At 36.2% G+C, this 25,782-nt stretch overlaps 1 protein-coding gene across 5 annotated transcripts in view; it reads left to right on the top strand.

The window, feature by feature from the left end:
- The first annotated feature begins 5,460 nt into the window (after positions 1-5,460).
- The window catches only part of SS18 (SS18 subunit of BAF chromatin remodeling complex), a 75,038-nt gene continuing 54,716 nt past the window's right edge, over positions 5,461-25,782 (top strand). The window contains exons 1-3 of one of the 5 annotated variants that reach the window (XM_024235780.3): positions 5,461-5,728; positions 9,176-9,252; positions 18,570-18,654. In XM_024235780.3, coding sequence (XP_024091548.1) covers positions 9,176-9,252; positions 18,570-18,654 — 162 coding nt within the window. In that variant the 5' untranslated portion in view covers positions 5,461-5,728. 5 annotated transcript variants of the gene reach the window in all.

The raw sequence follows: 25,782 nt of genomic DNA, 5'->3' as shown, positions 1-25,782 counted from the left end.
ACTTCGTGATCCACCCACCTCAGCCTCCCAAAGTGCTGGGATTACAGGCATGCGCCACTGTGCCCAGCCATGTCTGCCTTTTAACTGGAGTCTTTTGACTATTTATTTTTAGTATATCAATAGCTTGGCTTGAAATCTATTATCTTACTTTTTCTGTATTTGTTTCATAAAAGTTTTTTTCCTATCCTTTCTTGAGTTATTTGAATACTTCTTAGTATTCTGTTTTATCTTCCTTATTGACTTAATAGTTATACCAGTTTTGTTTGTAAATATGATTATTTTAAAGTTTATTGATGCTAGGAAGTATCATGTTGGGGTCCCTGGAGGTCCTTTGTATCCTTTTAGAGGTCCAAGGGGTTAAAAATATTTTTGTAATGACAATAGAGGTTTTTTGTCTTTTAAAATTCATTTTCTCTTATGAGTGTACAATAGTTTTTCCAGAGTCTACATGATGTGTGATGATCTCATTGCCCTGACAGCTAATGGAGTCTCTGCTTCTGTTTAAAAGTTTCCAAGTTTTAATTTTTAATTAGGTAAATATTAAGAGATATTACCCAGCTAAACAAAAGGGCTTTGAGGCACATGATAATTTTTAAGGATGCAAAGTATTTCTGAGACCATAGAGTTTGAGAACCACTGTTCCTGGGTTTGCAATGTGCATATTGAACTTATTATAGTGTACTTATAAATAAAATTGTACCCAACAGTGCAGTTTTATTTTCCTCTATGTTTTGTACTGGCTTTAGCATGAGTTTTATCTCTATAGGGTATAATCTCCACAATATTATATTATTTTTCTTTTAAGGAAAACATATAACAAATATAATTGTTAGGTTAGTTTAAGACACCATATTTTGTAATATATTTAATAATTTATCAATTTTTACTGCATAATGTCTAATTCAAACATAAATGTTATATTGGAAAACAACATTGTATTGGCTTCCTATTGCTCATCTAACAAATTATGACAAATTTAGTGGTTTAAAACAACACATATTTATTAATCTCATAGTTTTGGAGGTCACATGTCTGAAATAGGCCTCACTGGGCTAAAGTCACGGTGTCAGCAAAGCCAGGAATGGCCGATTTAATCTTTCTCTCAAGAAACCCTCTCTCTAATTCTGACTCTTCAGCCTCACAGATTCCCATTTAAGGACACTTATGATTTCATTGGGCTCATCTGGATAATCCACATTAATCACAGTATCTCAAAGTCAGTTGATTAACCATCTTAATTCCATCTAAAACGTTAATTCCACTTTGCCATGGAACCTAACATAATCACAGGTTCGGGATTAGGAGGTCGTCATTTTTAAGGTGATGAAATTATTCTGCCTACTACACGAATTCATAGCGAAATCAGTTAACAGATAGTATATTATAATCCTCTCTATAAATTGTGAAATAGTTCAAGAACAGTAATATTCTTTTACTAAGTGCAGAATAACTGCATATCATGCCCAAGGGCACGGAACATGCTAAATGTGAAAAAAGAACATGTGATATTTAAGGTCAGCAGATTTCCCAAGGATAGACTGCCCTATCAAGTACTTTGGATTATAGTCCTAAAATGTCCATTTTTCCTTATTATATTATTACATTGCAAATCTTGTCCTTGTTTAGTAATTTACAATATCCCATTTATTTTTACACATTTTATATGTTAAAATTGAGACAGTCTTAAAAGATCTAATGGAAGGTAATCATTTAATTAAAGGATCTAATGTAAGGCACAGAGGCTAGTGCATAATAAATGCTAAATAAAAAAACATTATTTGTAATAGCTTCTTAGATATGGTAGCTGTTTTTCAGGAAGTCCAGTGAGATACAGAAATGACCTGTCCAGTATTATGCCATGGGTAGAAGAATTGGGAACTCCAAATCTATGCATCTTTCACAAAGAGTGAAAGCTTTCCATAGGAACTAATTTTTTTTTAAAGCAATACTTTTCTATATCATTAAACCCAAAAATATAATTGATTCAGTTCATACTTAATTAATTCTATATTTGGTACTATAAGAAGAGATGAAAATACCTCCAACAGGCTTTGTTATAGTCTACTTTGAATGAAATCTTCCATAGTATCAAAAATAAAAGTCCTTTATGGAGAATTGGGAAAGGTGATTTGTTCTTGCCTGAATGATTATATAAATATATAGATGTATGCTTCTTTCTTTACAGTCTTGAAATCTGTGGGAGCCACAACTCAAATTGACTCATCAAATGCCACAGGGACTGTGAACAGAAATATTTTGAAAGATATTACCTGAGGGGTTTTGCTCTGAGCCCAATTATGAGCAGACAGGCTTGGTCTATGCCTTCTCAATGTATTCTAAGAATTTATGACAGCTCAGGGGCTTAAAATATCAGCACATTTGGTAGTGCAGATACTCTATTAATTCTAAAACAATACATATTAAAGAAATGCTTGTATGAAAGCAAAATTATTTTAGTTACCTATTAGTACATATTTTTTGTGGATTAAGATAATTTTTAATGCCATGATTATATAGTTTCACTAAATATTGAACATATTACAGGAGCACTTCACTTTGTCAATTCATAAAAATATATTTAAGGAATACACGGTCAGGTGTGGTAGCTCATGTCTGTTCTCCTAGCACTTTGGGAGGCCAAGGTGGGTGGATCGAGACCAGGAATAAAGGAGTTCGAGAACAGCCTGAAAAAAATGGTGAAACCCTGTCTCTATCAAAAAATACAAAAATTACCCAGGCATGGCGGTGCATGCCTGTAGTCCCAGCTACTCGGGAGGCTGAGGTGAGAGGATCGTTGCAGCCTGGGAAGTCGAGGCTGCAATGAGCTGAAATTGTGCTACACTCCAACCTGGGTGACAAAGTGAGACCCTGCCTCAAATATATATGTGTGCGTGTGTATGGGGGAGGGGGTGTATTTTAAGGAGTACAAATTTATATAAAACAGTTTAAAAATTGAAACAAAAAATCAAACATGAACAATTTTATTTTTTTAATCTTTGTTAAATCTGCCTACTTCATATGCATTAGTGTGAGTAATCAAGAACTGTTCATACAGATTATTTTTCTTATTCTGACCCACTGTATATGTTCTTCAATTTAGGATTATTCCAAACTCCTTCTACCTCTTGGTTATGTGAGTTGGATTCCTTCTTTAGATGTCTCTCATTCAAGAGCAGTTTAAATAGTGGGACTGATTTTTTTGGTTGGGGAGATGGTTGCCTGAATAGCTTACCTTTAAGTCCTTAGAGTCCTTTCCCAGTCTTAGGCCAACTTCCCATATTTGTTCTCCTTTTCTTCCATAACTAAATGCTAGGGACTGTTTATTCTCCTCCTTCTACCAACTCTGCTGCCACTCAGTCTACCTTGGGATTCCTCTTAAAACTAGTGGTCAGGTGAGATGGGACTTATTATGTTCCCCTAAGTATTCCCTAGCTCAGGACTCTTAAATTACAAATGCCCCAAAATTTTAAGAAAGATCTTCCAGGCTTCAGTCTAAATCTTTCCTCTTTCCGAATTTTCTATTTTTCCAGGTCAGGCTAACTGATTGGATTGATTGGGTTTTAGCAAGGAAGCTTGAGGGTGAAGTAGTTCTTTTTAAGTATCCTCTCTCAAGGAGATCATTTGTATTTCTGGCTGGACTTATAGAACAATGCTTTTCAACTGATTTCATGTGATCAGACACAGAAAATAATGGTATCTTTATGGCATACATGGTATCACAGAAAAGACTGTGGCTATCCATGCCTGCAGACTACGGGTGCTCTAGGCCCTACCCTGCTACTCTGAAGAAATAAACACCTCAGGCCAACCTGTAACCTGTTTTCAGTGGATTTCCCTTTCTCACCTTTGGGAAGCTGTAATTTAAATAAAGAAGGTAACTATCTCCGGGTGCCTCCCTGGAATAGAAGCCCCCTTGGACTACTTATTTTTTTGCTGGGATATGGAAATTAGACAAGTTTTCCTATTGGTTCATGTTGCCCTTTGAAGTTTCAGTGCTATCTGCCAAATGCACAGAACCGGAGCAGTAGGACTATTTACGATTCATGTTTCCTATTGAAATACTGTTCTTAGCTACTAAGTACTAAGGTACTTTTGTGTCAAGCATTGAGACATGACTCTGCATGCTAGGTGTTGAGTGCGCAGTGATAGTGGTAGACAAGTATTGGTTTCCAAATTTGACAGAACTTTTCCAATTTGGTGTGATTACCTTAAGTCCAGCTATACCAGAGTGTTTTCTTCGAGGCTTAGAATAGTGAAAGACAACAATTAAATTTTTAAGAGTAATTGCTGTCAATAGGAGCATAAACTTTCTTCCCTTTATTCTTATGACAGCTTGAGTCTTTATCCTTTAGGTCGCAGTTTAAATATAATCGGGAAGACTTTTCACACTAACTCATACAGGTTTCCCTGTCATTCTGTTAGTTCCCCCCCTTTTTTTTTGGCTAGTTTTTCTTGGGACTTTGCATATATACATATTTGTTTGTTTCTGGTCTGTTAGTCCCATTAGTGTATAAGCTCCTTGAGAGGAGGTTTCATGTCCAGCTTATTCACAATTGTACCCTAGGTTTCCAGTATAAAGCCTAACAAACAATGTATCCAGATTTAATCAATGAAACTCTTGACATTTTTGTGAAAAGCATTTATTTGATACATAATTTTTCTTTTTCTTTTTTTTTTTTTTTTGAGACAGGGTCTTGCTGTGTCACCCAGGGTGGAGTGTGGTGGGGCAGTCATGGCTTACTGCAGTCTCCACCCCCTGGGCTCAAGTGATTCTTCCACCTCAGCCTCCTTAGTAGCTGAAACTACAGGTACACACCACCACACCCAGCCAATTTTTAAAATTCTTGTAGAGACAGAGGTCTCACTTTGTTGCCCAGGCTGGTCTCAAACTCCTGGCCTCAAGTGATTAAATTTTTAAAATAATGTATTTTTTCTTTATTTTTCCAATTTATATAAAAAATGGAAATATTTATTTTTATTATTCATTAACGTTGGGTAACACTTTATATAAACTTTCCCTTTGTGTTATATGGAAGTCTAAATTTACAGAATACTTTAAAACCCCACGGCAACACAAAATCCACATTTGTCCGTGTTCCTTCCATAATTTGAAAACTTTGCCTTTTTCCCTTACACTGACTTAAAGCCTGGCAGCTTGGGCCTAATTTACAAGGCACTAAGTAAGTACTCTCTTAAAAAACAGAGAGTGAGGATGCCCTGTTTCACAACTTAATTCCAAAAAGCCAAGTCAGACGAAATCGACCCACTTTCCTGCTAAGGGTTTGTCCCAAGAGGCAAGCTCTTCTCTGTCCGCTCCAGCCAAGCTGGCCGATTGCCCCTGAGCACTGGACACAACCTTGGTGTCCCGGTTTCGGGCCAGGGTTACTTTCCAATTGTTAGGCACGACTTTGTGCGTGCGTGCGAGACCGTGGACTCGGAGGTGCGCATTTGGGGCGTAGCCGAGCCATTTAAACCACGAGCCATTTACACCAGCGAATCCGCGTTCACCTTGTCCTTCCACCTCTGCCCTATCTCGGCAGATGCTCCACGGATTTGCACGAACTGCCGAGTCTTGACCTTCCTCCCCTCTCCGGGCTGCCCGGACAACTCGGGGCGGCCACTTCTTGCCAGGAGGCGTAAGTAAGGATGAAGTTGGAAAAACTGAACTAGGTCCAGGGCACGCTCTGCAACACAGTCGGGGAGACGCTTCAGAGGGCCGGAGAGGGAGGCAAGTTGCAACGGCGCGAAGGGGGCGGGCCGGCTTGGGCTGCTCGCATTTCCTGTGACAGGGGCTGCCCCAGCCTCTCCCTCTCCCGCGGCGGCGGGACCATTTCCTGAATCGCTGAAGCGGAGGGAGGACTAGGGCGCGACTCTACCATTAGCGCAAAGGGCCAGGGGGTGCCCATAAGGAGAGGTCGGGGGATGCGAGGACGGTCAAGAAAGTTCGGCCGGGGCTAGGGGGTCCCCCAGAGTGCGCAGAAGCGAGACGTCCCTGGGCCAGAGTGCCTCCTTCAGGCTTGCCCCGCCGCCCGTCCGCTTGGCCCCGGAGCATCCCCCCTCCCCGCATTCCCGAGGTGGTTCAGCCCGAGAGGCCGGCGTCTCTTCCCCAGTTTGCCGTTCACCCGGAGCGCTCGGGACTTGACGATAGTGGTGACGGCGGCAACATGTCTGTGGCTTTCGCAGCCCCGAGGCAGCGAGGCAAGGGGGAGATCACTCCCGCTGCGATTCAGAAGGTGAAACCGCGCGGGGTTGGGGATGCCAGGCCCTTCCCGCCTCTGGGAGAGACAGACGCGGAGGAAGGGCCGGGCCCAGAGTCGACTGGGCCGGGCCAGGGGCCGAGGCGGAGGCGGGCCTGCTGGGAATCAGCCGTGTGTGGGAACCCGGAGTGCCGGCTGTGCTTGAGTGGGTGGCGGAAGAGGGTGAACCGGTTTTTCTCGAAGTCTTTCGCGTATTTGCGCGCTTTTCTACAGACACAAAAGCCCAAACAGCCGCCGCCTGATTTCTCTAGGGATGGGGCGGTGTTCGGGCTGCGGGGCGCGTGCGCCCGGCGGCGGCCGCGCAGGGAAGGGCGTGTGTCGGACCGGCGGCCCCGCGCGTTGCCCCGGAGTTACTTTGGCGTCGCCCCGCCCCGCGCGCCCCGGCTGCTTCGTGCGGACCCCACCGCGGGTCTCGGCAGGCGGAGGGGAAGTCGGATCGCTGGTCGCCGCCCTGCAAACTCAGCCGAGTTTGGGAGCACTCAGGAGGGCTTGGGGAACGCTGGAGGGAACCTTAGTAGAGTTTGAGGAGCGGGCAGGGAAGGTCCCCATGGACTCTGGGGTTATCCCCAGAGCCTCTTCTTCCCTTCTGCATCGCCGCCTATTCATTTATTCTGCAGCAAATATTTATCGAGCGCCTATTTTAGGCGCTGAGGCTACTGTGGTGAGTCATGGTCCCTGCCTTCCTGGAGCTTACAATCTAATGGTGGAGACTGTCGTGACCAGTTAATATAAGTCGTGATAAAGACACAGGGAGCTGCCTCCTTTTTAAAGGATAGAGCTGCTGCAGTCGCTGCTGTGTTACTGCCAGTCGGAACACAAAGGTTCTTTATTGTCCTCTACCCCTTGTTGCCTACAAGCAAGGCAGCATTCTAAATTTTACTGTCCTAGACTTTCTAAAGTTGCTGCTGTATTTAGCAGTTTACTTTAAATATTTTTGTTTTGTTTTATGCTGTGTAGCAAAGATCAAAATAGAAAAAAAGGTCAAGTTTTAGTACCACTCAGACCACGTTGATTATGCTAATCGGTTTCTGTTTACTGTCAGGTTCATCGTAGTGTGGCTTTTGACATTTGCCCAACTGTTGCTTTATTTTATGAACAAACGGGCTTGGCAGTGCCTGGAAATGCAGTGCTTTCATATAGTGCTCTGAGTTAAGTCTGCAGCCTGGCAAACAGCTCCAAGTACACACTCACGCAAAACTGCGTTTCTGGAGGGCTCACCTTTTTTATTTTTGTACACAGGGAAAGTCCAGAGTTTTTCTTTTTTTCTGTAGTTTCTGTTACATAAGTTTGAAGATATTTATCATGGATAATGATTAATTCGGAGGATGCTGATCAATTATTTTCCATTCTCAACTGAACAGAAAAATGGGTTCCAAATTAATTGCCTTATTCTACAATGGGAGAGATTGATATTAGATGTGAGACAGATATTTTAATGGTGAAGTTCAACAGTTTGAGGAATATACTGGAGATAATAAGCTGCGAAATCGTTAGGTTGAGGACTGGATTCGTGCGTTTTAAGGACTTTTTTTGGTCATCCAATGATTCTATTTAAGAAATAACTGCATTTATTAACAGATCATGTTAGTGGTTTTTTTTCCCCCAGTAAGTGAAGATTATGATTCACGTGCAGAAAAAAGTGACAGTTAATGTTAAATGGATGTTCCTTTTATTTAGGTCGCGTGATTATGGTATTGTGCTAATACTTTTGAATACTTTTGAATCCTGGTAGGGTGGGGCAGGTTCTGGAGGAGCATCTCCTGAGTCCCTTGATCTTACAGCTGAATCAGCCCGTGAAAACTTAAGTGACTTGCCCAGAATGGCAAAACTGGCACTGAAACTAACTGGCCTTTTAATTGCTACAATCAGTACTCTTTCTTCAGCTCCACTTTACTTAGATGAATTATTTAACCCTCAAAGCCAAGATTGCTTTGAATGTTAAAAGATGATAGAATGATAAATCGGTATGTTTTTCCTCTTAAAACTTTTGAGACAGCATAATTATGAAGTAAACTCATAAAGTCTGTAACAAATATACATGCATAGAAATTATTATGTTTAATTATTATCTCATAATTGGAGAGTCACAAAACCATTCTGTTATAAAACTTGGAAACTAACCAGCTACCTCATCAAGACTCCTGGGCTGAAGTTTTCATGTATTTATTTCATTCTGGAGAAGGACAGAATTTTTTCTTTACTGCTCCAAAGCATTAGAATGATGAAAAGCCAACTCGGACTCTTAACTTTTAGTCTTAATTGGCTAAAGCTTCTATTACAGATAGCAGAGGTAATTAAATGTTGATATAAAAGAATTCAGATTTTCCCTTCTGGGCTTGTTTATCCAGAGGGAGAATAATTGGAATATTAAAACATTATTGATTAAACACGATATCATTCCAAAGGTGTAAAAGTAAGATTTTTTTGTGGTGAGCTGTCATATATATTAAAAAGACACAAGGGGATTCAATTTCTGTATAGATGAAACATTTTTAGAAATCTGAAGGGAAAAAACTCAGTTATTGAAAAGATTGTCCATATGAACTGTGCATGGCATATTTTTACAAGAGATTGAAACAGTACGTGATGAAATTTTATGCAAGAGAGCTGCTGATACACTAATCTTGCTTTAAATTATATTTGTTATTAAAATGAATTTTAAAATACTTTGTAACAGCGGATAGCAACATTAACAGAAAGTCATTTTAAGGAAATTTTGTTTTTTTTATGTTTCCATGTTTGCTTAATGATTTATGATAGTAATGATTGTTTGAGGGGGGACAGTATTTTGTTAAGGGATAAGCTTTAGAGTTCTTGTACAAGTAGTATTTACTAATGCCCTCCCTTTCTGAATTTTCTAGTTTTTATTTTACTTAATGCACTAGTTTTATGCTAAACCTTTTCTAATTCTGTTTCAGATGTTGGATGACAATAACCATCTTATTCAGTGTATAATGGACTCTCAGAATAAAGGAAAGACCTCAGAGTGTTCTCAGTAAGATTGATAAGAAACTTTTTTTTTTAATTCAGTTTTTTGTATTGGTTAATTTTTTACTTTTTACTAACAGCTTTATTGAGATATAATTTACATACCATACAATTCACCTATTTTAATGTGTATAATTCAACGTTTTTCAGTATATTCATAGAGTTGTGCTGGTATTAGTCAGTTTTACAGCATTTTTAACATCCCCAAAAGAAACTGGGTATCCTTTGGCAGTCACTATCCCCCACCCCTCACCCCGTGACAACCACTAATCTACTCTCTGTGTGAATTTGCCTGTTGTGACATTTCATATAAATGGATTGATATACTATGTGGTCAGTTTTGACTCACATTTTTCACTTAGTGTAATACTTCCGAGGTTCATCCATGTTGAACCATGTTTCAGTACCTCATTCCTTTTTACTGGCAAGTATTTTTTTCCATTATGCAGCTGTACCACATTTATCTATCGGTGATGGCCATTTGTGTTGTTTGTACTTTTGACTAATTTTGAATAATACTGCTATGAACATTTGTGTACAAGCTTTTGTATGACTTGTTAATTTATAAAAGAAAACTTTGGGAGGAGATTGGGTATCACTTCGTTTCTTATACTTCTTACCCTGCACATTATACAATAATGACTTAAATATATGTATAGTCTGATCTGTGGAAAAGTTAGATCTTCATTTATATAGGGTATTGAGTTGCATCCATGTATGTAGTGGAGAAAACAAAGCTTATATCTAATAAATAGAGAATTGATTGTCATTCATAAGGGCCAAACTTTCTTACTTTGAAGTGACGTATCTGAAGTAAATAATATGCCCTAATAGAATCTGATGTGGTAGAATAAGTTGAATATATTATCAAAAATATTTAGAATAGAACAGCACTGTCCATTAGAAATATAAATGCAGGCCACATGTGTGATTTTAAATTTTCTACTAGACACAGTAAACGAGTAAAAAGCAGATGACATTAGTATTAATAATACATTTAACCTATTATTTCCAAAATAGTATCATTTCAATATACAATTAACATAAATATATTGAGATATATTGCATTCTTTTCTTTGTTGTTCTACATCTTGAAAACCTATTGTGTATCTTGCTTCAATAACACATCTCATTTTGGATTAGCCATATTTTACTGTGTGTAGTGGCTGCTATATTGGTCAACACAGCTGTAAAATACAGTTGACCCTTGGTATCCATGGTGAATCGATTCCAGAACTCCCCATGGATACCAAAGTCCCAGATGCCCGTGTCGCTGATATAAAATGGTGTAGGATTTGCATATCACCTACTCACGTCCTCCTGTAAACTTTAAATAATCTCTAGATTGCTCATAATACCTAATACAATGTAAATACTCTAAATACTTGTTATACTATATTGTTTAGGGAATAATAAGAGAAAAGCCTGCATGTTCAGTAACAACCATCCATTTTTTTTTTTTTTTCCCAGAATATTTTCAGTGCATGGTTGGTTAAAGGATGTGGAATCTGTGGATACTGAGGGCTGACTATTTTATTCTCACCCTTGTTTTGGGACGCATCTGTTTTTCCTAGAGACCTCACTGGTGTATTCTCAGGCAGATAATTCCCACCAACCTTGGCCCTTGCTTTGTTTGGTTTTCACATTGTATTGGTCTCTTGCTGTCGTTTGATTTACCCTCTATTTAATTCCAAATTTCCATTACTTTTTCCCCTTTGTTTAAAAGTATTTTTAAATGTAAAAAGTCAGATATGGTTATTGTAAAAAAAAAAAAATTATAAAGTATAAGTTTGTGGAGATAAGGTCACCTTTTACATGCCACTGTCTTATCTCCTTCCCTTCCATAGGGGTAACTGCTTCTAATGCTTTACTATGTATCCTTCCAAACATTTTTCTGTGTATGTACATATATGCGTTCATATTTATGCATACACGTTTATAGATATTGTTGTTTTTAATATTTATGTAGGTTCAGTTTTAGAAATGGAATTACTGGGTTGAAGACCATACTAAGTTGCCAAATTAGCCAGCAAAAAGATTGTATTGGTTTGCTTTCTCCCAGCCAGGTTTTTAGAGTCCTAGCTTTCAGCTACCACTGTGAGCAGTGGATATTAGACATCTTTAAAATATTTTTGCACATCCAGTTGCTGAAAAGTGGTGTTTTAAAGAACTTTTTGTTTTGGCCAGGCACGATGGTTCATGCCTGAAATCCCAGCACTTTGGGAGGCTGAGGTGGGAGGATTGCTTTGACGACATGAGTTTGAGAACAGCCTGGGCAACAGTGATATCTGTTTCTGCTTAACACCAACAACAAGAAAAAACAAAAAGCCTTTTTGTTTTGAAATAATTTCACACTTACAAAAATGTTTCAAAGATAGTACAAAGAATTCCTGTATGCGCTGCACTGAAGTTTTTCAAACGATAACATAGCCCACTTGCTTTTTTATTCATTTCTCCCCCATATTGTTTTTCAGAAACATTTGAGAGTAATTGCAGATATGAATCCCTCTTACTTTTAATAACCTCAGTGTGTATTTCCTAAAAACAAGCACATATTCTTAAATTACCAGAGTATAATTGTTAAAATCAAGAATGCAATACTATTATCTAATATTTAGGGCTTTTTTGAATTTTGCCAGTTGTCCTATTAGTGCTTATTTTCTGGTGCAGGGTCCAGTGCAGGATCTGGTGTTGTATTTGTCTTGTCTCTTAAGTATACTTTAATCTGGGGGGTCTTTTAAAAATATTCCATGATTTTGACATTATTGAATAGTATAGACCAGTAGTTTTGTGGAATGTCCCTCATTTAGGATTTGACTGGTGTTTCCCATGATTAAATTCACACTATACACTTTTAGCAGGAGTACCACTGACATGATATTGTGTCCTTCACAGTGCATCCTCAGTAGCCATATGTTAGTAGTTTGTCCCAATATTGGTGATAACTTTGATGACTTAGTTAAGGTGGTATCTGAACTAAGGTGGTATCATAACTTTATGGTTTGTTCACCATAAAGTTGTTATTTCTTGTAATTCATATGTATCTAATACCTTGAGGCACATTTACATTGTTTCTCATCATAACTTCAACACACTAATTTTAGCATCCACTAAAAAGCCAATGATTTTTGCCTAAAATAGTTATCACTTTAAGTGGTTACCAAATGATGACTAAATCTATCATTCCTTTTACTTTTACTTAAGTCCTACTGTGAGGAAGAAATTTGTTCTTCTCCTATTCCTTCATTCTTTCATTCACTTATTTATCTCTAAATGGACTTAAAACATTATTACTGTATTCTCTAGGTTATAGTCTCTTACTTTATTATTTATTTTCTTTAATTCTTCCAGATCTGGCCAGTGGGAGCCCCTCAGGCTGGCTTTTTGATATGTCTTCATTATTTTTTGAGCATTTTCTTATTTTCTTATACCACAAAATGTTCTAGGCTCATCCTGTTTTTTTTTCCTTTGCAGGTTGGTAGTCACCCGTTTCTCCAAGCCCTGGTTCTTTTTTTGGAGAATGATGTTTAGAAACTAAGATCTGAGTGCTAGGTTATCTTACTGTTCAATCTTTTGTATGTTTTGCATTTTATACGATTGTTTCCATTACATATATTATTGCTTAGATGAATCTTGTCCATATATTTTGAGAATGTTCTTTAAAAAATTAAATAGCTGATCTACTTCTTTGGTTTAACTGTGGATAGTAAGGAGATCAATTCCTCAAGTCAGCCATGGAATGTTAAAGCTTAGAGGCACTCATTAGAATACAATCATGTGCTACCTAATGCTCTTTTGGTCAACAATAGACCGAAAGATTATAATACCGTATTTCTACTATAATACCCATAAGATTATAATACCATCTTCCTACTGCACCTTTTCTATTTGGATAATTGTAGATAAACGAATACCATTCAGTACAGTACAGCCAACAGTATTCAGTACAGTAAAAGGCTTTTCAGGTTTGTAGCCTAGGAGCAATAAGCTATACTATATAGCCTATGTAGTAAGCTATACCATCTAGGTTTGTGTAAGTACTCTTGATGACGTTTGCACAACAACTATGAAATCACCTAACAACACATTTCTCAGAATGTATCCCCATTGTTAAGTGATGAATAACTGAAATTATTTTTACCTTTGGTTTTTAAGAACTCCACGTAGAGCCAAGGGTAGTATATGTCACGGATAGTGTATGTTTAGGTCTAGAACCAACTGAGTCAGCAAAATTTTCAACTTTTTCAAGTATATATATATGGTCATTTCCCTCATTCTCTACATATTGGATTAGACCTCATTTTCTCACATATACTTGGTGAACAATTTAAGCAAATAGGGCTTAAATTGACTTAGGGAGAATCTTAAATTCTGCCCTTTTTGGTGGATTTAATTTCATTCTTTTGTTCTTCAGATATTCTTTCTTTCTCAAGTTGTCAGTATTGGTTTGTGAATAAAGAGAAAAACAACTCCTCCTCTCGACTTTAACGGGTGTTCTTGTTTCTCATTGTAGGAGAAGCAAAAGGAAAATAAAGAGAAACGTTAATACATGACAGCCATCTTGGAATTGATACTCCAATTTTAATTTAACAACTCCTTAAGATGCGATAACTTTGCCTGAAACTGTTTTCTTTTTAAATTAAAAATAACTATGTATTTTATGAAAGCAGTATGTGCAAATTAGAAAACAAAACTATGTAAAAATAAGAGAATGAATACCATATTCTTACTACCCAAAGACTTTTCAGTGGTAGTACCTTTGTGTATGTTGCTTTATCAACACTATCTGCAGACACACACAAATTCAAATATTACACTCGTGAGTCAGTGGGCTGAATCACTTGTGGAGCCCATATGCCTGGACCCTCTTCCTTTAAATTCTGGTAACACATGTGAGAATGTGTTACTGATTCACTGTGGTGTTTAATTTGAGCATTTTCTAAATCAACCTACGTTTGCTTAAATCAGTTCTTATTTTTTGCATTTTAGGGTGAGTCCAGCCTATTCCAGAGTTGCATAAATCTCAAACAGCAAAAAAAATTAGTGTCGATCATTCATCATAATTTAAAAGAGTTGTTTAAATCTGTAGTTTGGAAGATAACTTTTATTCTATAAAGTGTATTCCCATTGTCTAATAAATATAGCCTCTAGGTAAGGTTTATTTTATAAAATGAAATTACTTCCAGCTTAATTTTGTAATTACGTCAACAAATATAGTGTCCATTTTATTCAAAGTAATTGATGAGTTACTCTTAGTGGCCTCTGTGGGAGGTGAACTGTCTCTTTTAATAGGTTAATAATCATGGGTATTTGAGAATATTTGTCATATTTACCAAGACAGTACCATCATCAAAAATAAAATACTAAATATATTTTATAACAGCCCTTAACTTATATACTCCTTTTTTTCTTCATATCAACATATACTCTTTTTTTTAATTTGTTTTTCAAGACATAATCTCACTCCTTTGCCCAGGCTGGAGTGCAAGTGGTATGATAATGGCTCACTGCAGCCTCAACCTCCTGTTCTCAAGTGATCCTCCCACCTTAGCCTCCTAAGTAGCTGGGACTACAGGTGCGTGCCACCATGCCCAGCTAATTTTTCACTTTTTTGTAGAGATAGGGTCTCACTTTGTTGCCCAGGCTTGTCTTGAACTCCTGGGCTTAAGCGATCCTCCTGCCTCAGCCTCCCAAAGTGCTGGGATTACAGGTGTGAGCCACTGTGCCCGGCCCAACATATACTGTTTTAGGAATAAAACATTAAGAAAGTAAACTGTTTCAGTGAGAAACGTAACTATATATAGAATAAAAATGTTCAAAGTTTCTGAGGAAAATATATTTAATATCATTTTTATTATCATTTCAGTATTGTCAGCTGAGTCCAGATTCTCCTAGAGTATTTGCTGATTGCTTTTTAGGTGACCTATATACAAAGTTATAAAATGAGTATTTACTACTTTTTTGTTAATGTTCATCTTTAAACCTTGAATCATCTTAGAATATGTTTAATTGGGCTGAGTGTGGTGACTCACGCCTGTAATCCCAGCACTTTGAGAGGCCGAGGCAGGCAGATCACCTGAGATCAGGAGTTCAAGACCAGCCTGGCCAACATGGTGAAACCCCGTCTCTACTAAAAGTACAAAAATTGGCTGGACGTGGTGGTGGATACCTGTAATCCCAACTGCTTGGGAGGCTGAGGCAGGAGAATCACTTGAACCTGGGAGGTGGAGATTACAAGTGAGCCGAGATCGCGCCACTGCACTCCAGCCTAGCTGACAGTGAGATTCTGTCTCAAAAGAAAAGAAAAGAAAAGAATATGCTTATTTGATGAATGCTATAAAATAATGCAATTTTACAGAAAATAAACATACTGAAGTTAGAAAAGGCCAATTAAAATTTTTCATTTTTACCTACCTGCTTATAAGAGGGAAAATGACTTGGAGGTATTAGGGCAATTGGAGAAATTTGAATGAGTTCTGTGGATTAAATAGTAATGATATATCAATGTTAATTTCCGCATGATGGTTGTCCTGTTATATAAGGGAATAGCCTTGTTTTGGGAAAAGCCTTGTTTGGGAAAGCCAGTACTGAAGTATTAGAAGTAATGTATTACTGACTCACAAATGGTTTTGGAAAAAAGTGAGTGTATATGTATGTGTGTGTGTATTTAGAGATGATAGGAAAAATGTGGTAAAATGCTAATCATTAGAGAATCTGGTAGAAAAAATATACAAGACTTTTTGCTATTGAAACTTTTCTGTAAGTTTAAAATTATTTCACAATTAAAAATTGAAAAGATTTGACAGTTGAGAGAAGGTTGGGCAAATGTCTTAAAATGAAACTACTTCATAAAAGATGCTGGGTTTATAGATTTTAAAACTGTAGGCAACTTCAGTGTCCTGCTTTAACTCCATTATTTTACATAAGAGACCTTAAGAGTGTGGCAGATTAGATGTAATAGTAGTTTCACACTGGCTTTGTCAAGTACTAATCAGCATGATACTAAAATTTTTTCTTAAAGGGTCATGAATAAACCATGTCTGTTAGTATGGTTTGGTCAGTGGTCCTCAGCAAATCTCATCTCATGCAACCATACTAATACTCAAGCAAAGGAAAACTTGAAGGCCTAGACTGAAACAGGTTATGTGTTCTAATTAAAAATGGCTTGTTGGTTTTTTAAAAAATGGCAAGATATGGAACACTATATTTTAAGTTCCTTCCTAGATCTCTACAGAATAATGAAATAGTTCCAGCTAGTGGTCCCTGTTAGTGCTGCTTGAATAATTTCAACAACACAATTAACCATTATGTATAATTCAGTACAATATAATTATTACTTTGTCCATTTAATGTAAAGTTCACTATCAAAGATGTATCATGTCTGATTGGGCAACATAGCGTCCATGTGAGGCAAAGCATTAAAAGCATGGCCTTGTTTGTGAAAGCGTTATTTTAAGGTCAGCAAGAAATAGTGTTTTTTCCTTTCTTATGAAAAAAAAAAAAAAAAAAAGCTGTGAAACCTGTTGTTTGTAACAGGAAAAAAAGTAGCAAAGAATATGCTAGGATTTGGCTGGGTGCAGTGGCTCACGCCTGTAATCCCAGCACTTTGAGAGTCTGAGGCTGGCTGATTGCTTGAGCTCAGGAGTTTGAGAGCAGCCTGGGCAACATGGTGAAACCCTGTCTATTAAAAATACAAAATTTAGCACTGTGTGGTGGCATGTGCCTGTGGGCCCGGCTACTTGGGAGGCTGAGGTGGGAGGATTGCTTGAGCCCAGGAGGTCAAGGCTGCAGTGAGCCATGATTACGCCACTGCATGCTCCAGCCTGGGTGACAGAGTGAGACCTTGTCTCCTAAAACTTAAAGTATAATAATAATAAAAAAAAAAAACCAAAAACAAAAAAACAGACAAAACCAAAAACGAACAAAAGAGAAACTTGGATTCCTTTTATGGTGTCTGTTTTAGAAAATGAATTAATTTGGAATCTGAATTAGAGCACTTTAGCTGAATAAACTTATTTTTATTATTTTAATTTGTATTTAGCATTTTTAGTAAATGAAATTTTAAGAAAGCCTAGCAATTTGATGCAGGTTTTAAGTTTGTACTCATGGGGCTTGTATGGCTGCACTGAGACAAAACACTAGTGATTGGATCACTGCTAATTTTAATATGGCTTTGTCAGTTAATTTGTTAAAATTGTGAAGAGAAGCTTAGCTAAACTAATTCATAGGTAAGATTACAATAAGCATGTTTAACCACATAGTGCTGATAATGAATTTGCTTTATTTTCTTAAAGTTAATCTTGAGTGTTGTTGGTGTTATAACATTTCCTCCATCTTTTGTTTTAGCATATCTCTTTTTTTTCTGTAGTTGGAGATTGCCTATTCATTGCCTTCTCTATATGCTGTGTCCTGATAGATGGGTAGTATAAACACAGTGGGCATAAATTGTTGGTCATTGCTACAGTAGTGAAAAGGAAAAAAAGGTGTGGTTCCCACCCCCTTTCCTACATTTTAGCAGAACATATTGACTGTACTTGGGTTTGAGGTTTTTAGCAAAATGAAAATGGCAAAAGGAAAGGGATAAGCATATTTCTTTTTTTTCTTTTTGAGATGGAGTCTCACTCTGTTGCCCAGGCTGGAGTGCAGTGGCATGATCTCGGCTCACTGCAACCTCTGCCTCCTGGGTGCAGGCAATTCTCCTGCCTCAGCCTCCTGAGTAGCTGGAATTACAGGCGTGTGCCACCATGCTCAGCTAATTTTTGTATTTTTAGTAGAGACGGGGTTTCACCGTGTTGGCCAGGCTGGTCTTGAACTCCTGACCTCAAGTGATCAGCCCACCTCGGGCTCCTAAAGGGCTGGGATTACAGGTGTGAGCCACTGTGCCCAGCTGGAATAAGCACATTTCACTGGATTCCTTTATTTAGTTCTTTTTAAAAAAACTCAGTGTACTAGTATGGGCCTATTACATATGTCAGTTATTCCGTCTGCTAGCTATGCAATCATGTACAAGTTATCAACCTCTCTAAACATTAGTTTCTCATCTGTAAAATGGAGAAAAGAGCTCCTGCCTCGTAGTATTGGTTTGTGGATTGAAATATATATGCATATAAAAAATTATAACACTAGCATACATGGTAAGATCTCTGAGCTCATTATATTTAAATATTTATTATTTGGAACTTTTGCAGTGTAGGAAAAATTGAAGTGCTATTGATGTTCAGGTAACAAATTTTTAATGAAACTTTAGAAATGATTACGGTGCTGTTTGTACTTAGGTAGGAAGAAAATTATTTTTTAATACTGATATTTGTTTTGTTTTAATAGGTATCAGCAGATGTTGCACACAAACTTGGTATACCTTGCTACAATAGCAGATTCTAATCAAAATATGCAGTCTCTTTTACCAGCAGTAAGTACCTTTAAAATCATGTGAAGTAGACAATCTTTATAGTTACATATGGTATGGCACATTTTTGTTGAATGATTTTTAAGTTTTGTTTAGTAAATCCTGCTTTACTCTGAGAACATGAAAGTATTCTATGTTATCTAAAAGCTTTGTTTTGCTTTTATATTTAATTTGAATTCACCTAAAATTGATTCTGTCCCTGAGAAGGTTATATTCATTTACCTGTTTACCTACCTACCTATTTTAATTTTTAATTGCACAAGTAATTTGTTAATCTGAAGTATTTCACAGCAAGTCCCAGACATCTTACAGTTTGACCAGTAAATACAATATTTCCATATGCATCTCTATCAGACAGGACTATTCTCATACCCAACTAAGTTAACCATAATTTCTCTCTGTCTTATAATATTCAATCTATTTTCAATTTTTATCCGTTATCTAAAACAAACCTAAATGTTTTACACTTGATCTTAGCCAAAAGGCCGAGAAGCGATTAAAAACTCTAAATTTTTTAATAGTTGTTTGCCTCAGAATCCAAACAAGGTACATGTAGTGCATTGGTTGATATGTGTCTTAGTCTCTTTTAATCTGTATCATTTTATCTTTTTAAATCTTCATTTATTTGTTAAAGGAACTGGGTCATATGTTGTGTAGAATTTTTAACATTCTGGATTTGGCTAATTGTATTCTCATGGTCCTTTAATGTGTTCCTTTGTTTCTCTTATTTCATGTAAACTGGTAATTAGAGAGACTTAATTAGTGAGGTTTAGATTTTTGATAAGAGTATTTTGTTGGTGGTGCTTTGTATTTCCCATAATATCAGATCAGGAAGAATATGTTTGGTTGTTCCATTTTTAGTAATGTTAAGATTGATCAATGGGTATACTTGATACCAGCCTGATCAGTACATTATAAAGTTCCCTGTCTACCTATCACTTAATGGTTTTAATGGTCATTGATGCTTGTGGACCAGAACCTGTATTTCACTTTGGGATCACAGAATGGTGAATTTCTAATTCTATAATCCCTCTTGCATTTATTAGCTGTAATTATTTTAAAAAGATAAACTTCCTTTCATTAAATATTTGGTTATCCCGAAACTAGAGAGTCCCCATAGGAAAGTCATGATAAATGCTTGATTCTGTCCTTTTATCAATTTTCAGAATGAGTTGGTCTCTAGCAACCTGTGTAGGTTACCATTTTAATATTTTTGTTTTTATTATCTGAATTTAATACATTTTTGGATGTTTAATGTTTAAATCCCTTGCAGTCATTCTTTGTTATGCTGGAATTTTGTTTCTCTGATCAATGGAAGCCTCTTCATTTGGCTCCTGTGTCCCTCTGACGTGACTCAAGTATTTCATAGCTTCTTTGTTTTTGTGATTTGCTTTATGCTACTTTATATAAAACATATAACAATGTAATGGTACCAAAACTACCACTAACAATAAGATGCTTGTCCCTAAGATACATCCCCCTGGGGATATTTTAATCAGTATATTTAGTTTTGAAGTAGAAATAGTTCTTCATGTGGCAGTTGTCATCAACTTGACTACCAGCTAGGTAGAACTTATTTTCGTGAATAATGTGAGGAATAGGTTCAGTTTCATTTGTTTCCATTGGATAGTTTTTTGTCCCATCATTATTTCTTGGAAAAACAAGATATTTTGTCATGCAATCTATGTTGTATCAGGTGTCCATATATATGGGGGTCTGTGTCTGATCTGTTTATATCGTTTCCTTGGTCTGTTTTTATGAATTCCACTCTCTTGTCATACTTAATCTTACTCCTTTTTTTTTTTTCAAGAATATCTTGGCTGTTGGTTCTTTGCATATCCATATACACTTAAACATCAGTATGTCAAGTTATATACACATATACGTAATCCTGTAGGGATTTTCATTCAGATTACCTTGACTGTAAATCAATTTGGGAAGACTTGATATCTTTACAAAATTGAGTCTTCCAAATCGTGAGCATTGCATATATTTTCATGTATTTAGTTCTTTAATGTCTGTCAATGAAGTTTTATGATTTTTCCCTGTAGATGATTTGCACATCTCTCATTGGGCTTATTGCTAGATACTTAATACTTTATATTTTTTGAGGCCACTTTAAATCGAATCTTTGTCTTCTAAGTTTTATTTTCTAGCTGCGTTTGCTGTTTACATGGAAATGCAATTAATTTGAATCTCACATTGTTGTTCAACTCTTCTAAGTTTTTCTGTAGATGCTTTCAGTTTTCTGTATTCATGATCATATCGTTTGTGAATAATCAGTTTTGTTTCTTTCTTGTCAATCCTTACACCTTTTATTTCTTTTTCTTGCCTTGCTTCTCTGGCTATGACCTCCATTACATTCCTGAATAGAAGTGGTGATAGAAGACGTCCTTGTCTTGTTCCTGATCTCAAAGGGAAAGCTTTCACTGTTTGACCATTAAGTATGATGTTTGCTGTAGTGTTTCGTAGATAACTTTTGTCAGATTAAGGAAGCTCCTTTCTGTTTCTGGTGTGCTAAGTAAAAATTTATGTCTTGAATGGATGTTAAATTTTATCAAGTACTTTTATTGCATCGAATGAGATGATTATAAGACTTTTTCTTCTTTAATCTGTTAATGTGGTAAAATATACTGATATACTTTTAATGCTCAGTCAATCTTGCATTCTTGTAATTAACCTACTTGTTGATGACCCACTTGGTCATGGCGTTTTTAAAGAAATTGCTATATTCAGTTCGTTAAAATTTTGTTTAGGATTTTTGCGTCTTTGTTCGTGAGTGTGATTGACCTGTAATTTTCTTTTCTTATAATGCCTTCATCTGGTTTTTATTTTGAGGTTATGCTAGCTTTATAAAAGGAGCTGGAGAATTTTCTTTTTCTTATCCAGAGAATTTATATAATATTTCTATTTCTTTGTTAAATGATTGGTACAATTCTTTAGAAAAGCCATCTGAATCTGAAGTTTTCTTTGCAAGGAAGTTTTTATTTACTTATTTATTTAATTGTTATAGGACAATTTCTATATTTTATAAATTGCCTGTTTTGATAAGTTGTGGTTTTTAGCATTTTAATAAATTTGAACATTAATTAGCATGAAAATAAAGTAAAAGCTCTTGAAATAATCTTATTTTCCTAATGTCAACACTATCTGTAGTGATAATTTTCTTTTTAATGTCATTATTTGTGACTTCTGCTTTAAAATATTTTTGATCACTCTTGCCAGATGTTTTTTATGGGCTTTTTAAGTCTTTTCAAAGAATCAACTTTTGGTTTTGATTGTGCTCTGTTGCAGCATTTTTCAAACCTTTTGGTCTCAGAACCCTGTTACATTCTTAAAAATTATTGAGGACTTAAAAGAACTTGATGTAGGTTATATTGTTAATATAAATTATAAATTTTTCTCAGTTGTGAAATTAAAACAAATCTAAAAAATTTGTTAAAAATAATAAACTTATTGCATGTTAATATAAATAACATTCTTTAAAGGAAAAATAACTATCTTTGTGAGATGAATGGCATCATGTTACGTTTTTGCAAGTTTCTGTTAAATGTCTGGCTTAATAGAAGACACTATATTTTCACATCTACTTCTGCATTCAGTCTATTGTATCTTGTTTTGGTTGTAGCAGAAGAAAATATAGTCTCACACAGACATGTAGTTAGAAAGGGGAAGAATATTTTAATAGCCTTTTCAGATTTTTGTGGATAACCTTGTTTGATATTACAGCAGATCTCAGTAAGTGTTGTGTTTTTTTTTTTTTTTGTAAGGTTAGTTGCAGTGTGGAATCTTAAATTGTATCGTTACATTTTTCTTACTCTGGCACATTTAAGCCCATTGGTCTTTATTACACTTTGAATAGATTTTTGCTCATGTACAATTTTATAACATCATGCTTTGGTGATTTGGAAAGTATAAGTTTACTGAGTTAAACAGTTCTTCCAAACATTAACATTTTTCTGTGTGATACCAAAGACTACATTGGTTAAAATCACCTCTAACTCATCAGAAAAGTGCCTAAGTTTGGGGATGCTGTCAAGCTCAAGGTCGTAGATAAGTTTGCACATTCCAAATTCTTGCTTGGAAATTCAAATCTGATCTTGGCAACAAATGTTATTAGTTGATTTTCTTGCTCACTATGTTTGTTTCTGAGAAAATGTCTGCCAAATACCCACGCCTAGATAAAAATAGTTAACAATTGTTCTTTCAAGTAAAAATGGTATTCAGTGAAAACGGTGCCTAGTTCAGCTGGCAACTCAATCACAAACTGCTTTTTCTTGATTATTTTACTTTGTGACAGATAATGTTTATTATTTTCCCATTTTGTGACTGAATATTTATTTACAAGACATGGAGAATTTACTAAATAATTTTTACTGCTTCATCAAGCACATTTTAAACTGAAACTATCTTTTTTCTTTCTTCAACTGCAAGTGTGTGGCAGCCAGTAATACCTTGACTAATAATAGTTTGATGTCATTGCCTTGATTCATAACGAGGTTCCAGCAATTATATCCACTATTGCTTTTGTACCATCATTATAAATGTTCACTTAGCATAAAAGGCAAACATCATCTTGTTATTATGGAAATAGTTTTGCCCTTGGGCACCTCATGTATGTTTTTGTTTATGATTAATTTCTGATCTTTATGATTTTCTCCCTTTTACTTTCTTTTGGTATATTTTTTCTGTTCTGAGTTTTAGATGAATGCCTCTTTCATCAATTTTCACCTTTCTAATGCATTTAAAATGGACGTGTTTTCTTCTAATCATAGTTCTGATATGTAGTATATTCATATTTATTTAATTCCAAATATTTTCTAATTTTCATAATTATTTTTTAATGCATTGGTTGATAAAAATACATTTCTTAATTTCCAAACATGGATATTTTATTTTCTTGATTTCTGGCTTTATTGCATTGTGGTTAAATAACATTTTACGATTTGAGTTCTTTGGAATTCCTTGAGATTTGTTTTAAGGTCCAGCATATGGTCAGTTTTTACAAATGTTTCATGTGTATTTAAAAAGAATATGTATTGTTTAGCCACTGAGTGCAGAGTTCTATATATGTCTATTAGGTTAGGTCAAGTGTGTTAATCTTGTTTGAATCCTCTGTAGCCTTAATGATTGTTGTTTTTTTAGTCTTTCCAATGTTTTGTTTGTTTGTTCTATCAATTACTGAGAGATGTATGTTTAAAATGTACAAGTCAAATTGTGGATTGACTGATTTTCCTTGTAGCTCTTTTAAGTTTTTCTTTTCTTTCTTTTTTTTTTGAGACGGAGTCTCGCTCTGTTGCCCAGGCTGGAGTGCAGTGGCATGATCTCGGCTCACTGCAAGCTCCGCCTCTTGGGTTCACACCATTCTCCTGCCTCAGCCTCCCGAGTAGCTGGGACTACAGGCGCCCGCCACTACACCTGGCTAATTTTTTGTATTTTTAATAGAGAAGGGGTTTCACCTTGTCAGCCAGGATGGTCTCGATCTCCTGACCTCGTGATCCGTCTGCCTTGGCCTCCCGAAGTGCTGCGCACCACCTGCAACATCATTGTGAATTATCCCTTCTTATCTTTAGTAATGCTTTTAAAGTCTACTTTATGTGATATTAGCATAGCTAAATAAGCTTTCTTTAGTGTTTGCATGGTATTATCCTCCTTTCTGTTTTCTTGTGTTAGAGAAACGATATTATGAGTAGGTTGTAGTGTTTTTTTTTTTTTTAACTCTGTGTAGCAATCAAAGTGCTGGGATTACAGGTGTGAGCCACTGTGCCCGGCCAATAATTAATTTGTCTTTTATTATTCCTTTTTTTTCTTTCTAGTTGGGAAATCATATTACATATTTACTATTCTTTTAGTGGTTACTATATAGATTATAATATACATCCCAATCAAAGGACCATAAAATACTTCATTTCTGTTCCTTCCCTCAATGACCTTTTCGTTGTTGTTGTAATGTATTTTAAGTCTCTGTGTGTTTACCCACAAGTGGTTGTTATTACTGTCTTTTTTTTGAAGTCAGTATTCATTAGATTCATCCACATAGTTACTTACCATTTCTGATGGTTTCTGTTCCTCCTTTCATTTATGACCTTCTAGCTTAGATCACTTTTTTTTTCACCTCCTAAAGAACATTCCGTAGTATTTCCTTTAGCACTGCTTTGCTGGTGAGACATACCTTCAGTATTTTTGTTTTGTTTTGGTCTGGGTCTGAAAATGCCTTTATTTCACCATCATTCTTTTTTTTTTTTTCCTCTGGAGACAGTGTTTCACTCTGTCACCCAGGCCGGAGCATAGTGATATGATCATAGCTCACTGCAGCTTCGAACTTCTGGGCTCAAGAAATCTTCCTGCCATAGCCTCCTGAGAAGCTAGGACCACAGGCATACACCATCATATCTGGCTGATTTTTGTATTTTTTAGAGAAATGGGATCTTACTATATTGCCCGGGCTAGTCTTAAACTCCTGGCCTCGAGTGATTCTCCTGCCTTGGCCTCCCAAAGTTCTGGGATTGTAGGCATGTGCCACCACACCTGGCTCACCATGATTCTTAGAAGACATTTTCCAAGGACAGATACTAGGTTAGTTGTTTACTATTAGCACATTACATTTATCCTTGCATTGTTTTCTGTCTTGTATCTATTGAAAATTCAGATATCAATGTAATTGTTGGTATTTTGAACATAATCTGCTTATTTGACTGCATTTAAGAGTTTTGCTTTGTCTAGGATTTTTAGTGGTTTTAGTATGTTTAGGTGTGGATTTCTTTTTTCTTAATTAAATTTTTTTTCTCACACTGTAGTTAGATATTGGAAGATTTCTTTCTAATTATCCTGCTTGGTGCCTGTTGGGATTTCTGACATCTGTAGGTTCATGTCTTTCATCAGTTTTGGGAGTTTTCAGTCATTATGTCTTCAAGCAAATAATTCTTCCATAAGACTCCAGTTAAACTTAGACTAGACCTTGTAACTGTATCTTTATGTTTCTTAATCCCTTCAGAGTTTTCCAACCATTTATCATTCTAGGTATATTTTTTTCTGACCAGTTTTCCAGTTAATTTTTCACTGGGCCTAATCTGTTATACGTATCCCTTGAGTTCCTAATATATATTTTTCTATTTCTAGAATTTGTATAAG

Source organism: Pongo abelii, chromosome 17, assembly GCF_028885655.2.
Source record: "Pongo abelii isolate AG06213 chromosome 17, NHGRI_mPonAbe1-v2.0_pri, whole genome shotgun sequence".
NCBI lineage: Eukaryota > Metazoa > Chordata > Mammalia > Primates > Hominidae > Pongo > Pongo abelii.
Note: the sequence above shows the minus strand (reverse complement) of the source record. Positions and strands in the feature narration are given on the sequence as shown.